This window comes from Theropithecus gelada, chromosome 1 (assembly GCF_003255815.1).
Source record: "Theropithecus gelada isolate Dixy chromosome 1, Tgel_1.0, whole genome shotgun sequence".
Taxonomy (NCBI): Eukaryota; Metazoa; Chordata; class Mammalia; order Primates; family Cercopithecidae; genus Theropithecus; species Theropithecus gelada.
Genome location: NC_037668.1, coordinates 141,835,144 through 141,850,551, shown reverse-complemented (window position 1 = coordinate 141,850,551; position 15,408 = coordinate 141,835,144). Strand labels below are relative to the sequence as shown.

The following is a 15,408-nucleotide window of genomic DNA, read 5'->3' as shown; positions in this document are numbered from 1 at the left end:
CAACTTAGAGTTACAAAATAACTCAAAAACAATGAAAGGGGCCTGTGTGGCGGCTCACACCTGTAATCTCAGCACTTTGGGAGGCAGAGGCAAGGGGATCACCTGAGGTCAGTAATTCAAGACCAGCCTGGCCAACATGGTGAAACCCCATCTCTACAAAAAATATAAAAAATTAGCCAGGTGTGGTGGTGTACACCTGTAATCCCAGCTACTTGGGAGGCTGAGGCAGGAGAATCACTGGAACCTGGGAGGCAGAGGTTGCAGTTCGCTGAGATGGTTGAGATCATGTCACTGCACTCCAGCCTGGCTGACAGGGGGAGACTACATCTCAAAAAAAAAAAAAACAACGAAAGGCTAGAGCCAGATCTTCTGGAAGGAGATGCTCTAAACCAGGGTTTCTCAGCCTCTGCATGACTGATGTCTTGAACTAGATCATCTTTTGGGTGCAGAATGTAAACCAAAAATAAAATTCTAAGCCCCCACTGCACCCCTCCACCCCCAACCATCTAAATGGATGGTTCCCCCTTAGTCAGGGCTCTTAAAATTTTAACCTGAAATTTTCAGGCCATGAAGGAAAGGGGAGGTCAGACATGCCTCATTATACCTCTCCGGTGTGAACATCAATGCAGACTTTAGGTCTGATAAGAAGCATTTTACAGCCTGTTCACTCTGAAGCCTGCTAGTTAAAAGTTTCATCTATGTGATAAAACTTTTGTCTCCACAACCTCTTATCGCAACCCAAACATTCCTTTCTATTGATCCCAGGCCTTTAGGCAAACTCAACCAATTGTCAACCAGAAAATGTTAAAATATTTACCTATATCCTGGAAGCCACTCCCACTGCCCCCGCCACCTCACTTTGAGTTGTCCTGCCATTCTGAACCAAACCAATGTATTTCTTAAATGTACTTAATTGATGATCCTTGCCTCCCTAACATGTATAAATCCAAGCTGCACCCCAACCACCTTGGGCACGTGTCCTCAGGGCTTCCTGTGTCACAGGTGTGCGTCTTCAACCATGGCAAAATTAACTTTCTAAATTAACTGAGACCTGTTTCAGGTTTTCTGGGCTCACAAGAGTTATCCCAGACATTGTAAGATGCTTAGCAGCATCCCTAACTTCTACTTAGTAAAGGCCAGTAGCACCTCATCTCCTAGCTGTGACAATAAAAACTATCTCCAGACATTCCCAAATGTTTCCTGGGGTGGGATATGGGACACAACTGCCCCAGTGGAGAACCACTGCTGTACACCATGCACAATTTTCCAGTGAAACCCAAATTCCTTCCTACTACTGTAGAGAAGGAGAGGAGGTAATTTCTTCCCATCTGCATTTCTTGGCACGCACCCATGTCTCTGTGTGTGAGCTGAGAATCACACCCTGACTCCACAACAGAGTGGTCACAGTAGCCAACACAGGCACTATTCTAAGCCCTCTCCAGCAGTAACCCAACTCATCCTATCAGTTAAATATGAGTTTCAGATAAACAATGAATCATATTTTCTTTTAGTATAAGTATGTATGCCCATGCAATATTTGGGGCCTACATATACTTTACAAGTATCTGTTGTTTATCTGAAATTCAAATTAAACATTTGGGAGGGCTGTTGTTTTATTGGCCAAATCTTTTTATTTTATATTATATTATTTTATGTTTGATATGGTGTTTTGCTTTGTCACCCAGGCTGGAGTGTAGTGGCGCGATCTCGTCTCACTGCAACTTCTGCCTCCTGGGTTCAAGCAATTCTCCTGTCTCAGCCTCCCAAGTAACTGGGGTCACAGGCACCTGCCACGACGTATTTTTAGTAGAGACGGGGTTTCACCATGTTGGCCAGGCTGGTCTCGAACTCCTGACCTCAGGTGATCCACCTGCCTCCAGCCTCCCAGAGTGTTGGGATTACAGGCGTGAGCCACCGCGCCCAGCCTTATTGGCCAAATCTGACAACCCTATCTGTAATCAAATAAACAGCTGAGCAGTAGTAACTGCAGCATCGTGATTGCAACAGGCCTCCGTGGCTTAGAGTCCCTGTTCTGCCTGTGACCGTTGTGCCACATTGGGAAGTCATTTAGCCTCTCTGAGGCTCAGTTTTCTCATCTGTAAGATGGGAACAATATCAGTGCCTTCTTCAGAGTTGCTGGGAGGATTGAATGAGATGATGTATGCAGAGCCGTTAAGACGGTGTTTGGCACAAGGTTCAGGGCAGCTGATTTAGTTTCCTCAACTTCACTACCTGATCCTCTGCTAACTCCCCGGGTGTTTTCTGGACGGCCACAACTACCCTAGCCTCCGGTGTCGCCCAGCCTTCCTCCCCATTGAGTGTAAAGGTGGCCTCGGGTTCCGGTGGGAGCCGCAACTCTGGACCGCGATTCGCGAGCCTTCCCGGCGCCAGGCCGCGCCATCCCGGGAGCTGTCCGCAGATGGCAGCACCGGCCCCGGGTCGCGGCGATCCCGGCGCTCCGCAGGCCGCAGGCTGGCCTGGTCCCGGGCCGGGAGCCCATCAGGCCGGGAGCGGCAGAGGCCACACCCCGCGGGCCGGGCCGCTTCCCTCCGGTGAATCATCGCTCGCAGCGGCGGCGCCCGCAGTGTCCGCAGCAGCGCTTCGGGCCCTGGCCGCGCCCCAGCCGAGCGCAGCGCCAAGTCGCCCCGACCTTTCTCTGAGCAGCACGGCAGCCGGGGCCGCAGCATGGCGGGCATCGCGGCCAAGCTGGTGAAGGACCGGGAGGCGGCCGAGGGGCTGGGCTCCCACGAGAGGGCCATCAAGTACCTCAACCAGGACTATGAGGCGCTGCGGAACGAGTGCCTGGAGGCCGGGACGCTCTTCCAGGACCCCTCCTTCCCGGCCATCCCCTCGGCCCTGGGCTTCAAGGAGTTGGGGCCCTACTCCAGCAAAACCCGGGGCATCGAGTGGAAGCGACCCACGGTAGGAAGTGCGCGGCAGGACGCGGGCAGGGCGGGGTGCCGGGCAGGGAGGGGTGCAGCTGGCCTGCGGCGCGCTGGGGCGGGGGGCAGCCCGGGTGCTGCAGTGGGGAAGCCGCAAGCCAGGACCCCGCAGGCCTGCGACACCTACACGCCGCCGGAGTCTGGGACTCCTTTCGAGCGTGGGGGAACTCCTGGGGCCTGCCCTCTCTTCCACCCACCACGCTTTCCTGGGCGGGTCGGGGCGAATCACTGCACTCAAATCCCACTAGCAGGCCAATTTAGGACTTCACAAAAACTCAGGGTGACACAGGAGGCCGGGGTGAAACTTGTAATTGAACTGTAGCGGGGACCTGGAAGAGGCGGGGAATCGGGTCTGCAGGGAAGGGAGAGGCAACATCCACCAGACAAAGTCCGTCTCCAACTGGGGTTCTGTCTGTTCGTGGAGGGGGACAGGCCAGAGCCTGGTCATTTTGTGACTAAGGATAGTCTCATGCAGCCCTGGGGTTACATTTATTTTTCCAAAGGGGAGCCAGCGATACCTCCCCATAACATCGACACTGGTAATTAACCCAGGACACGGAGGTGTCTCATGGTTTGCCTGGTGGGAATCCTCACTGGGGAAAGCTCCGGGAGCCCTCCAGACCCCATTATCCCGTCCCCCAGGGTCTCTGACCTCTCGGCCCTGGGACAACTTGCGCTCCCCAATCTACTTGTCCATTCCGTTTCTCGGGGAACCGCCTCCTTTGGGACTTCCCTACCACGCCTAGGGAAGCCTGCCTGAAGTCCAACTTCTAGATTCCTGTTATGAGAACAAGCCTTCCAGCTCTGCTTCCACACCCGGCAGCCTCCCAGGTCACCTTCTGTTACCCTAAATCCAGCTCATAGGTAGCGAGGGCTGCAGGAAGCACCCTAGCCCAGACTCAGAGCACTTGGATTCACCTTCTTGCTAACCTGCTGGGTGACCTTGAGCGAGCCGTTTAAACTCTCTGTGCCTCCGTGTCTTCGTCTAAAATAACACACCCTGCCTAGATATTTTCTCTCTTTCGTGGCCCGCCAGACCCTGCCATCCTGGCCTCCTTTCAGTTTCTCAAAGAGCCAGTTCTTGCCTGCACGAGGCCTTCTCACCAGCAAGGCACGCTCTTACCTGGAGTGTGGCTCACTCTCATTCTTTCCAACTTAGTCACATGTTCCCTCCTCAAACAGGTATTTTCTGACCCTTCTTAGCAGCCACCTCCCCACCTTGTTATTCTCTAGCTCTCACCCCACTCATTTCCTTCATAGCATTGTCACAGTTTAGAAATATAATCACATGTATTTGTTCTTCCTACTGAACTGCAGGAATCACGTGTATATTATTTACCAGTATATCCCCAGTGCCTAGCACACAGCCATGCCTTTCACAGTATTCATCCATTCATTTATTCACTCATTCATTCAACAACATTGATGGAGCACCTATTACATGCCAGGCACTGTCCTGAGAGCTCAGGAGATACACTAGTGAACACAAAAGAAGTGACTGTAGAATGAATGGATGCAGGATTGTAATGAGCCTCAGATGAAATTATGGTTGCAAAAGTGATAAACTGACCTGACGTGGTGCCTCACGCCTGTAATCCCAGCACTATGGGAGGCCAAGGTGGGAGGATCGCTTGAGCCAGGAGTTCAAGACCAGACCGGGCAACACAGTAAGACTTGTCTCTATAAAAAAGTAAAAAAAAAAAAAAAATGAAACGCAAACCAAGAGAATGTGTTCACTTTACATTTGCATGGCACTTTACAGTTTACACAGTGAGTTCACACTCATTCACTTATTCTTTCGTTCATTCAATAAGCATTTCTCAGATACCTCCTATATGCTAGGCACAATGCATATGGTTTCTGCTTCTAAAGACTTACTTCTGAGGCTAGTGAGGTGACAGAGACAGGTCCCCCAACAGTTGGAAATGCCTGTGGGACTTCCAGATGAGGATATAGAGGTCTAGAGATGATCTAGGGCCACTGCTTAGAGCAGGCGGGCTGTGCACTGCACTACCAAGGAAGAGTGTGACTATTATGATCCCCATTTGCCAGTTGAAGAAATTGAGGCTTGAGAGGTTAAATACTTGCTCAGAGTCAAGTGGATATAGGCCATAGATCCAGGACTGTGTGTAGTCTGTGCATGTTGAGCCCACCCTTTATGGCTGCGTTGTCTGCCTCTATCCTACCTTCTCAAATGCTGCTGAGGTCAGGCAAGGGGAGCACAATTGTTTCCACTGGATTTGAACACTAGCAGGTCATTGGTGAGTTTAGCAGAGCAATTTCAATGGAAAGGTGAGGGTAGAAGCCAGATTGTTATAGACTCCAGAGTAAAGGAACTGGAAATGAAGAACGTGATCAACTCATTTAAGAAGGGCCCCTGGGAAGAGAGGAGAACTGATAGGTAGAACAGGACCTGGATTTTGAGAGCCGTTTTTTGTTTTTTTTTTTTTTTTCATATGAGAACAACTTGAATGTGTCACATGTTGAATCACGAGGAGGAAGGGATTAAAGATAAAGGCAGGGAGGGGCAGTGAAACAGGGTCCCTGAGGAAGTGAGAATACGGGTTGTGGGCAGGAGAGGGGAGCAGGTGAGCCTTGCAGCAGGAGGAGCTGCTCTTCCTCGGAGAGAGGATTTCACAACACTGGCAAGAGTGGCTCCAGCACCTGGAAGGGGGATTAAAGCAGTAAGTCCAGTGGGGTCCAAGGGCCATGCAGGGGCACAGTGAGGAGAAAGCAGGCGTGATCCGGGTGGCACATCGGATCCTCCCAGCAACCAGTCCGTTAGGAGCAAGGGCAGATATTGTGAGCCCCTATGTTTCCCCCAAGAAAATCAAACCTCTGAGAGGTTTCTCACTTGCTTATCTTCAGCTGGCCAAACTCAGCCTCAAACCCATATGTCCTGTCTCCAAGTTCAGTGACTGTTATCATCAACTTCTTCAACAGTAGTAATAATAGATCACATTTATGGAGTGCTTGCCAGGGCATGTTTACATCATTATCTCATTTAACACTCAGAACAATCCTCTGAGTTGGGTATTTTCATCGTTCCCATTTTGCAGGTGAAAAAACTGAGGCTTCAAAAGATTAGGTGACTTTCCAGGGTCCTAGGACCTATATAATAAGTGGCAGAGCCAGGATTTAAACCCAGGTTATCAGAATAATGCAGCAAAGCCCAAACCCTCAACCCCTTTTCACTGACTGGTAAGTCCCATATTTGATTTGATGCCCTACATGCTGTGCGCAAGTTTCAGTTTTCTGAAGCATCGCTCAGCACCACTCTGAACTCTGACTTCTCTAGAGTCTGCTAACGGCATTCGAAAGTTTCTGAAGTATAATGGAAAAACCCTGCTGGGGTAAGTGCCTGGCACACTCAGGATTATCACTGTGATTCTTTATAATAAACAGGCTCCCAGCACCAAGCCCAATCTATTCCATCAGCTGGATAAGAGCTCGCTGACAGGCCTTGGGCCAAGCTGGCTTCCTTTGCCTCAGCAAAAGAGCATTCTGATTCTCTCTGCCATCCCCAAAACCAATAGGAGCAGAGAGCAACAAGGCAGAGGCATGAAGGGAATGTCCTCTGCGGCAGACGGTGCTTCCGGAAGAGCTCCCACAATCTGAGCCAGGATGATCAGGGGCTAGATCCAAGTCTCACATAGGCAAACTTCTGCTTGACAGAGTGGGCATGCCGAGCGCCGTTGGGTGGAGGCAGGCGTGTGCAGCCCAAGTGGACATGAGACGCAGGAGCAGCTCCTTCAAGGCAAGGTTGCCTGAGCCCAGAGAGGCCCAAGTTTGTGCCCCAACTTCCTCTGTGGCTTTTGGGTGGGGCTGTTCAGAATCGAAACACACTTGGAGGGCTACTGAAAGGGCTAAGAAGTGTTCAAGATTGGCTTCCATCAGTCTGCTCATGACAACGGCCCCGGAGATTTTAACACCCTTGGACACTTGGTACTAAATCAATTAGAGGCAGGGCAGGAGCAGAAAGAGTTGGCGCATTTGATCAGTAAGTTCCAATGCCAGTGCTGTCTGTTATCTGTGAACTGTGTTAACTTTGGACACGTCACTTCACCCTTTTGAGCTGTTTCCTCATCTGTAAAAGGGGGATAATACACATTCCATGCAATAAAGCTTTGAGCGCAGTCTCTGATATAAGCAGGTACAGAATATATAGATGCTCTAAGTTTCATGACCCCATGGAATAATTCAAAAGGGTTAGATCCCCCCTGCCCTCACAAGGGCATGTGTTAGGAACACAGAGTAGTACCTAAGTAGTAAATTGCAGAGTCCAGAGACTCTGGGACTCAGACTTGAAGGGAAGAGTGAAGATTGGACTAGGAAGGACTAAGAAGGAGGACTTCACAGAGGAGGTGACACTGAGCCTCAATGTATGATGCAATATGGAAAAGGAGGGAAGAGACTGGGAAAGGAAGGAATTTCATGCAAGCAAAACAACTTGCATGCAGTAACAGAGGTCTCAACGTCTGGCAGAAGTCTCACACGTCTCAACGTGTGATGGTCTCAACGTCTGGCAGAAGAAGCTGGACTTGCTGCTGTGGCCCCTGGGAAACAGCTCTAGGCATTCCAGAGTGTGTAGGGTCCAAATGCCTGCCCTTCTCAGACAGGACCGCCCATCCACCCATCAGGGCCCAGGAAGCAGGGGTCAGAAGGACTTCATGACACAGAGCTCTGACTGTGATGACACACTTTCCCCAGAGGGGAGAAGGGGTTAGAAGATCCACTGAGAATGGAGGCATCCTAGCTGCAGAAACACCTGCCTGGGGGGCTAACAGCACTTTGTGGGTCTTGTTCCCAGGAGATCTGCGCTGACCCCCAATTTATCATTGGAGGAGCCACCCGCACAGACATCTGCCAAGGAGCCCTGGGTAAGTGATGGATTCAGAGCAAGCTGGGGGGTCCTGTCTCTAAGGCTGTGGGTGGAAGAGATGAGGGACAATCTGTGGCTTCTCTCCCTTCCCGAGCAGCTTGGCAATTTCTATTTGCAGAAGCTCCATGGAATTTCTTGGCCCCAGGGGGCAATATTTCTACCTTCAGCCCCATGCTGGGGCACACAAATGAGGCCTCCTGTGTCCCCTGCACAGGGCTAGTTGCTGAGGTTACAGAGATGCTGCCACTGGGAGGACCAGGGGGCTTCTGGATGTCAGTCACCCCTTGGTATGCACCTCCTGGAGCCAGTATTACCAGTGGTTCATGAAATAGGCTCTGGGCAGAGGACCAGGTGAGAGGACTCCCCCAGGCCAATGACAGCACTGAGACATTAGTTCTCTGAGGTTCAGGGACCAGGGAAGGTGACTCAGTGTGAGGGAAGAGGAAACTCTAATGCTCACTGCTGAAGGAAGTTAAAGTACCAGGGCATTTCAGTGTTTGCCAGACCAGCTCACCACGGTATCACAGCTGTAATGATCATTTAAGTAAAAATTAACCGAAGTAGCTGAATTGTCCGAAACCTTGCTTTCTGGAGCCAAGTTCAGATTTGTTTCTGGAGATAGTCCTTGTTGAGGGTTTGAACCCACAGGGTTCTCTACCTTTAGTATGAAAACTCCCAAAGCTTCTAGGAAGTCCCAGCAATGGGGCCTGGGGCTGTTATCTAAGATTCTCATAGAATCCACCCTCAATGTTCTTTTACTTGCAATAAATGCGGGCCTATAATTACTGGAGGAGATTATTTTGCTCTGATAAACCAAAAATCTATTTTCTGCCATCAGCGTCAGCTGGCTGGCTCCCCAGGCAAGTGCATCAGTAACAAAATCAATCAACTAGAGTTGTACCTCCTGTCCTCACCCACCTAGCAGAGGTTTTGTTATTCCTATACCCCTAATACCAGCTGATAACAGCTAATATTTATCTCTAAGTCACCGTGATTATTCTCATTTCATAGATGAGGATGCAGAGGTCCTCCTACAACTGAAGTGGGGGCTGGTACCCCTGACCCCAGGGTATGTTTAAATCCTGACCTATACTCCCTAAGAGGGGACCTGGAAAATTTTCTAGCCCTGAGGGATGTCAGGGCATCTGTGTGAATCATTAGGACAGACAGACTGTGAGGGAGAACGTGACCTGAGTGGGAAAGCTTGTCTGAGCTCAGGCTCTACAGATTCCTGAGATGCCAGAGCACATTCTTACCTGCAGAAAATACTCTTTTCATTTCTTTTCTTCTCGCCCCACAAAAGACAGAAGATAGAGTCCTTGGGAACCCAAGGTTGATCCTCCAGGAAAATGTATTCATTAGAGAAAATGGAATTGATGGAAACTTTGACCAACCCTGGGGGCTTTACAGAATCCAGAAACAGCCGGGCGCAGTGGCTCACGTCTGTAATCCCAACACTCTGGGAGACTGAGGCAGGTGGATCACCTGAGTCAGGAGTTGGAGACCAGCCTGGCCAACATGGTGAAACCCTGTGTCTACTAAAAATACAAAAAAAAATTAGCTGGACGTGGTGCTGGGTGCCTGTAATCCCAGCTACTCAGGAGACTGAGGCAGGAGAATTGCTTGAACCCAGGAGGCAGAGGTTGCAGTGAGTGGAGATTGCACCACTGCACTCCAGCCTGGGCGATAGAGTGAGACTCCATCTCAAAAAAAAAAGAAAAAAAGAGAGAGAGAGAGAATCCAGAAAGAAACACAGCAACTGCCTAACAACTGCTTCAAAGTTTAACAACACCTTAAGGGCCAAAGTTCAAGCAACAAATACATGATTTAAGTCCTGTGTAAATACCACTGGGCCATTTGGAGAGGAGACAGCAAAGTTTAACATTCCTGGGAGAAATTCCCCTCCCAAGGGAATTATAAACCAGATGAAAATGTAAACCTTTTAAAAATGTCTTAGTACCGGCCGGGCGCGGTGGCTCAAGCCTGTAATCCCAGCACTTTGGGAGGCCGAGACGGGCGGATCACGACGTCAAGAGATCGTGACCATCCTGGCTAACGCGGTGAAACCCCGTCTCTACTAAAAAAAATACAAAAAACTAGCCGGGCGAGGTGGCGGGCGCCTGTAGTCCCAGCTACTTGAGAGACTGAGGCAGGAGAATGGCGCAAAGCCGGGAGGTGGAGCTTGCAGTGAGCTGAGATCCGGCCACTGCACTCCAGCCTGGGCGACAGAGCGAGACTCCGTCTCAAAAAAAAAAAAAAAAAAAAGTCTTAGTACCTAGTCTGTAATTTCTCGGGGGTGTGTGTGTGCATGTGTGTGTGTGTGTGTGTAATGCAGTATTGGTCATTTTGTTCTTTTGGCCTTTCATTTTGGAGGACTTTGGTTAGATCAGTCTGTGCAATGTGGTATACCGTATTCTCGCCCTGATTCTGGCATGTGGGCAGACGGTGCTGATGGGGCCTTGATCTTCACCAAATGCCAACAACCTCACAAGCACCAGGAACAGAGGCCATGACAGTGACACTCTGCAACATGGGCAGAGATATGAGCCTAGAATCAGCTCTGTTGGTAGTCGGAAGACTGGGCAAGTAATTACCTGGAACTTCCATCACTTCCAAAAGCGGAGAAGGAAGGAGGGTGAATGAAGTGACCTCAGACACCCTGTAAGATGTTGTATTCAGCTATTCTAAAGCCATTCCCTGGTTTCTGACCAGCTATTCCTCATTCCTTGTGCTAGAGGGTTAGAGCACCACAAGATCATCCTTTTTTTCTCTCTTTCTTTCTCTTTCTCTCTCTCTTTTTTTTTTTTTTTTTTTTTTTTTTTTTTTTGGCAGGGTCTCACCCTGTTCCCCAGGGTTGGAGTGCAGTGGCAGGATCTTGGCTCACTGCAGCCTTGGCCCCCTGGGCTCGAGTGATCCTCCTACCTCAGCCTTCTGAGTACCTGGGACTACAGGCACACACCACCACACCTGGCTAATTTTTGTATTTTTTGTAGAGACCTGGTCTTGCCATGTTGTGCAGGCTGGTCTTGAACTTCTGAGTTCAAGTGATCCACCCACCTCGGCCTCCCAAAGTGCTGGGATTACAGGTGTGAGCCACTGTGCCCGGCCAAGATCATTCTTTATTACACACATAAGGAGTAATAACAGCACCCATCACCTACATAACAATATGCAATTCATGGGGCATTTTTTCACTACAGCATGTCATGTACTCATTCCATATCTAAAGTAAATATTTTCATCTCACTGTACAGATAAAAAAAAAAACTGAGCCACAGAGAGGGGAGGGTAAATGTAAAGCCACACAGCTAATAATTGCCAAAGGATTGAACCCTGGTCTGATTTTAAATCCTACACTCTTCCTAACCCATGCTCCCTCCAATTTGCCATAGTGCTGTGCTCAGGAACCATTCTCAGCAAAATTCATCTTCTCTACCTGCACTTTCTACCCTGAGCCTTACTCAGTTCCCCCAGGGAACTTGGGCAGGTGACATTCTTAGACTTGTGCACTTCGCAATGCCCTGCCCTGTTTACTGTGTTGCCCAGCAATGGTTAATCCAGAAATACCCACCCTCCTTCCCAGAAGGCTCAGATTCCAAGCTTCACCAAAGTCATTTAAACCATGTTTACAGAGCTGCTCTCACCAAGAGCCATCTCCATTGCAGAACGTAGTTGTGTGAGAATTGATTCAGCAGAGAAAATTCTGCCCTGCTGGAGGAAGGGCTGGAGACCCGGGTGGAGCCTCCACTGGCTGACCCTGCAGCTAAATATGGCTCTGAAATTGTGGGGTAGTAACCACATTCTTACAGGTGCTTGCCACTTGAAATGGCTCCCAAGGACCCAGAAAACTTGGTCCAAGGCTGAGCTGCTCCTACCTCTGTTGCTTTGCTTTGCACTGGGTCACCACTGAGCTTTCCCCACAGCCTCACCGCTCACAGATGAAGGCAGCTACCCCAGCCAGGAAGGCGTAGGTCACCTTGCAGGCCTTTGGCCTCCTGGGGAAGAGCCCAAGGCTGCCAAGGCGGTTGAAACAGCACACCCCCTTTTCATTGTAACCCAGCAAATGTTCCCTGGACCCTTCAGGGGTGGGTCAACCTGCCTCCTCCTCAAGATGTCACATGGACCCCCAGAACACTCACAGGGTGCCCCACACCACAGCCTAGTTCAGCAGCGAGTGGGGAAGGAGCAAGACCAATGGGAAAGGCAAGCCAGATGGGGAAGTTTCCAGTCCTATTCCCTCTACCACTCATTAGCCATTTATTTGGACCCAGCCTCTCTGAGCCTCAGTTTTCTCTTCTGTGAAATGGGAATAATAATAAGGCTCCTTTCACAGGGCTGTGGAGGAAAGTGAGATTTATACAGGCAAATACACTTGGCACACTGTAGAATCCCAGACAAATTCAAGGGACTGGGATTATCATTACTGATTCCAGTTATGTGAAAAGTCCTTTCGCCAAATTGCCGAAGAAAAAGAGAATGGTGGAGGAAGAGAAGAGGAGGAGAAGAAAATAAGTTGGGTTGGAAACCAGATCCTCATCCTTGAAAATTTCATAATCTAAGGGTGGAAATGCCAAAACAAGGAGAGACAAACTTGTGGCCTGTGTTAGGGTAACACACAGACTGAAACTCAGGAGAAGAAACATATGGGGAGACAATGAACACAAAGAGGTCAGATGTGCATTCCTCAATTTTAAAAATTGAATATTTCAGTGTTTTAAATAATTTTTCTTTCTTTGTCTTGCTCTGTTGCCTACACTAGAGTGCAGTAACAGAACCATAGCTCACTGCAGCCTCGACCTCCTGGGCTCAAGCAATCCTCCCACCTCAGCCTCCCGAGTAGCCAGGACTACAGGCATGCACCACCTCACCCAGCTAATTTTTGTGTGTGTCTGTGTGGAGATGGGGTCTCACTATGTTGCCCAGGCTGTTTCAAATTCCTGGACTCAAGCAATCCTCCTGCCTTGTCCTCCCAAGTGCTGGGATTACAGGTGTGAGTCACCACACCTGGCAAGTAATTTTTAAATTATAAATTTAAAAATGCGTTTTTATAATAAGTACCTTTAAAAATGTTAATAGACTTTTTTTTAAGAACAGTGTTAGGTTTATAGAAAAGCTGAGATGACAGTACAGAAAGTTCCAGATACCTCATACCCAGTTTCCCCTATTATTAACGTGTTACATCAGTGTGGTACATGTGTTATAATGAATCAGCATTGATGCAGTATTGTTAAAGTCCATGCTTTATGCAGACTCTCTTAGTTTTTCCCTAAGATTCTTTCTCTATTCTGGGATCCCATCCAGGACCCCACATTTCATTTAGTTGTCAAGTCTCCTTCGGCTCCTCTGAGCTGTGACAGTCTCTCAGTCTCTCCTTGATTTTGATGACCTTGACAGTTTTGGGGAATATTGGTCAGAGATTTTTTAGGATGCCTATCTACTGGAATTTGTGGTGCCTTTTTAATAAGTATGTAGTGGCTCACACCTGTAATCCCAGCACTTTGGGAGGCTGAGACAAGAGGATCGCTTGAGCCCAAGAGTTTGGGACCAGCTTGGGCAACATAGCAAAACTCTGTCTCTACAAAAAAATTACCGGGGCTTGGTGGCACATGCCTGTAGTCCCAGCTACTCGGGAGGCTGAAGCAGAAGATCACTTGAGCCCAGGAGGTGGAAGCTGCTGTGAGCCGTGCACTCCAGCCCGGTTCTGGAGCCACTGCACTCCAGCATGGGCGACAGAGGGAAAACTTATCTCAAAAAAATAAATAAATAAGTACCCATGTAGTTAAAATTTTTAAAGACTAGCAAATAGATGGTAGCTGGTTTGATGGTGAAAGTAAATCCATTCTTTTTCTTAAGAGTGATCTCTTCACCACCAGTCCCAGCACCCCCCTTACCAGCCTCCCAGGGCACTGACATTGTCCATGGGCCATCGTGTCCCCTCAGCTTCTCTTCTGGTTGTAAATGCTCTTGCACTTTTCTCCCTTGTGCCTGCCGTCCACACTCCCAGCTGCCTTCCCTCCGCATTTAAGATCTAAGATCTTAGAGACGAGATGAGACTACTCCGATAGTATTCACATCGGAGCCAAGCATGCACAGACATCAGTAAACAAGCAGGGCACGGTGGCTCATGCCTGTAATCCCAACACTTTGGGAGGCTAAGGCGAGAGGATCCCTTGAGCCCAGGAGTTCAAGACCAGCCAAGCAACATAATGAGAACCCATTTCCGCAAAAAAAAAAAAAAAAATTTTAATTAGCTGGGCATGGTGGTGTGCACCTGTAGTTCCAGCTACTTGGGAGGCTGAAGTGGGAGGATCACTTTGAGCCAAGGAGGTCAAGGCTGCAGTGAGTCGTGATTGCACCATGACATTCTAGCCTGGGTGATGGATTGAGACCTTGTCTCAAAACAAACAGATAAACATACATCAATAAACATCTGTAAATATCAGGGTAGAGAATGAGGACTTGGTGTCCAACAGTTAGGGGCTGGCCTCTTATTCTGCCATGTACTGGCTCTGTCATCTTGAGGGGATGACTATCCTCTTCACACCTCAGTTTCCTCATCCATGAAATGAAGACAATAATAGAATAATAGTGTCTACTATCGAGACCATCCTGGATAACATGGTGAAACCCTGTCTCTACAAAAATACAACACAACATACAAAAAATTAGCCAGGCATGGTGGCACACGCCTGTAGTCCCAGCTACTTGGGAGGCTGAGGCAGGAGAATCTCTTGAACCTGAGAGATGGAGGTTGCAGTGATCCAAGATCGCACCACTGCACTCCAGCCTGGGCAACGGAGTGAGACTCCATCTCAAAAAAAAAAACTAAATAAATAAAAATAAAATAATAGTGTCTACTGGCTGGGTGTGGTGGCTCATGTCTCTAATCCCAGCACTTTGGGAGGCCGAGGCAGGTGGATCACTTGACATCAAGAGTTCAAGAGCAGCCTGGCCAATGTGGTGAAACCCTGTCTCTACTAAAAATACAAAAATTAGTCAGGCATGGTGGCACACACCTGTAATCCCAGCTACTCAGAACCCTGAGCAGGAGAATCACTTGAACCCAGGAAACGCAGGTTGCAGGGAGCCGTGATCACACCACTGCAATCCAGCCTGGGCAACAGAGTGAGACTTCATCTCAAAAAAAAAAAAAAAGTGGCCGGGCGCAGTGGCTCAAGCCTGTAATCCCAGCACTTTGGGAGGCCGAGACGGGTGGATCACGAGGTCAGGAGATCGAGACCATCCTGGCTAACACGGTGAAACCCCGTCTCTACTAAAAAATACAAAAAACGGCCGGGCGCGGTGGCTCAAGCCTGTAATCCCAGCACTTTGGGAGGCCGAGACGGGCGGATCACGAGGTCAGGAGATCGAGACCATCCTGGCTAACACGGTGAAACCCCGTCTCTACTAAAAAAAATACAAAAAAATAGCCGGGCGAGGTGGCGGCGCCTGTGGTCCCAGCTACTCAGGAGGCTGAGGCAGGAGAATGGCATAAACCCGGGAGGCGGAGCTTGCAGTCAGCTGAGATCCGGCCACAGCACTCCAGCCTGGGCGACAGAGCGAGACTCCGTCTCAAAAAAAAAA

The 15,408-nt window shown here is 49.2% G+C and overlaps 1 protein-coding gene across 3 annotated transcripts in view; it reads left to right on the top strand.

The window, feature by feature from the left end:
- Positions 1-15,408, top strand: part of CAPN2 (calpain 2) — a 71,487-nt gene that overhangs the window by 8,659 nt on the left and 47,420 nt on the right. The window contains exons 1-2 of one of the 3 annotated variants that reach the window (XM_025376981.1): positions 2,270-2,922; positions 7,753-7,822. In XM_025376981.1, coding sequence (XP_025232766.1) covers positions 2,686-2,922; positions 7,753-7,822 — 307 coding nt within the window. In that variant the 5' untranslated portion in view covers positions 2,270-2,685. Of the gene's footprint in view, positions 1-2,269; positions 2,923-7,752; positions 7,823-15,408 lie in introns of those variants that run through there. The other 2 variants (XM_025376989.1, XM_025376995.1) reach the window with 2 other exon arrangements.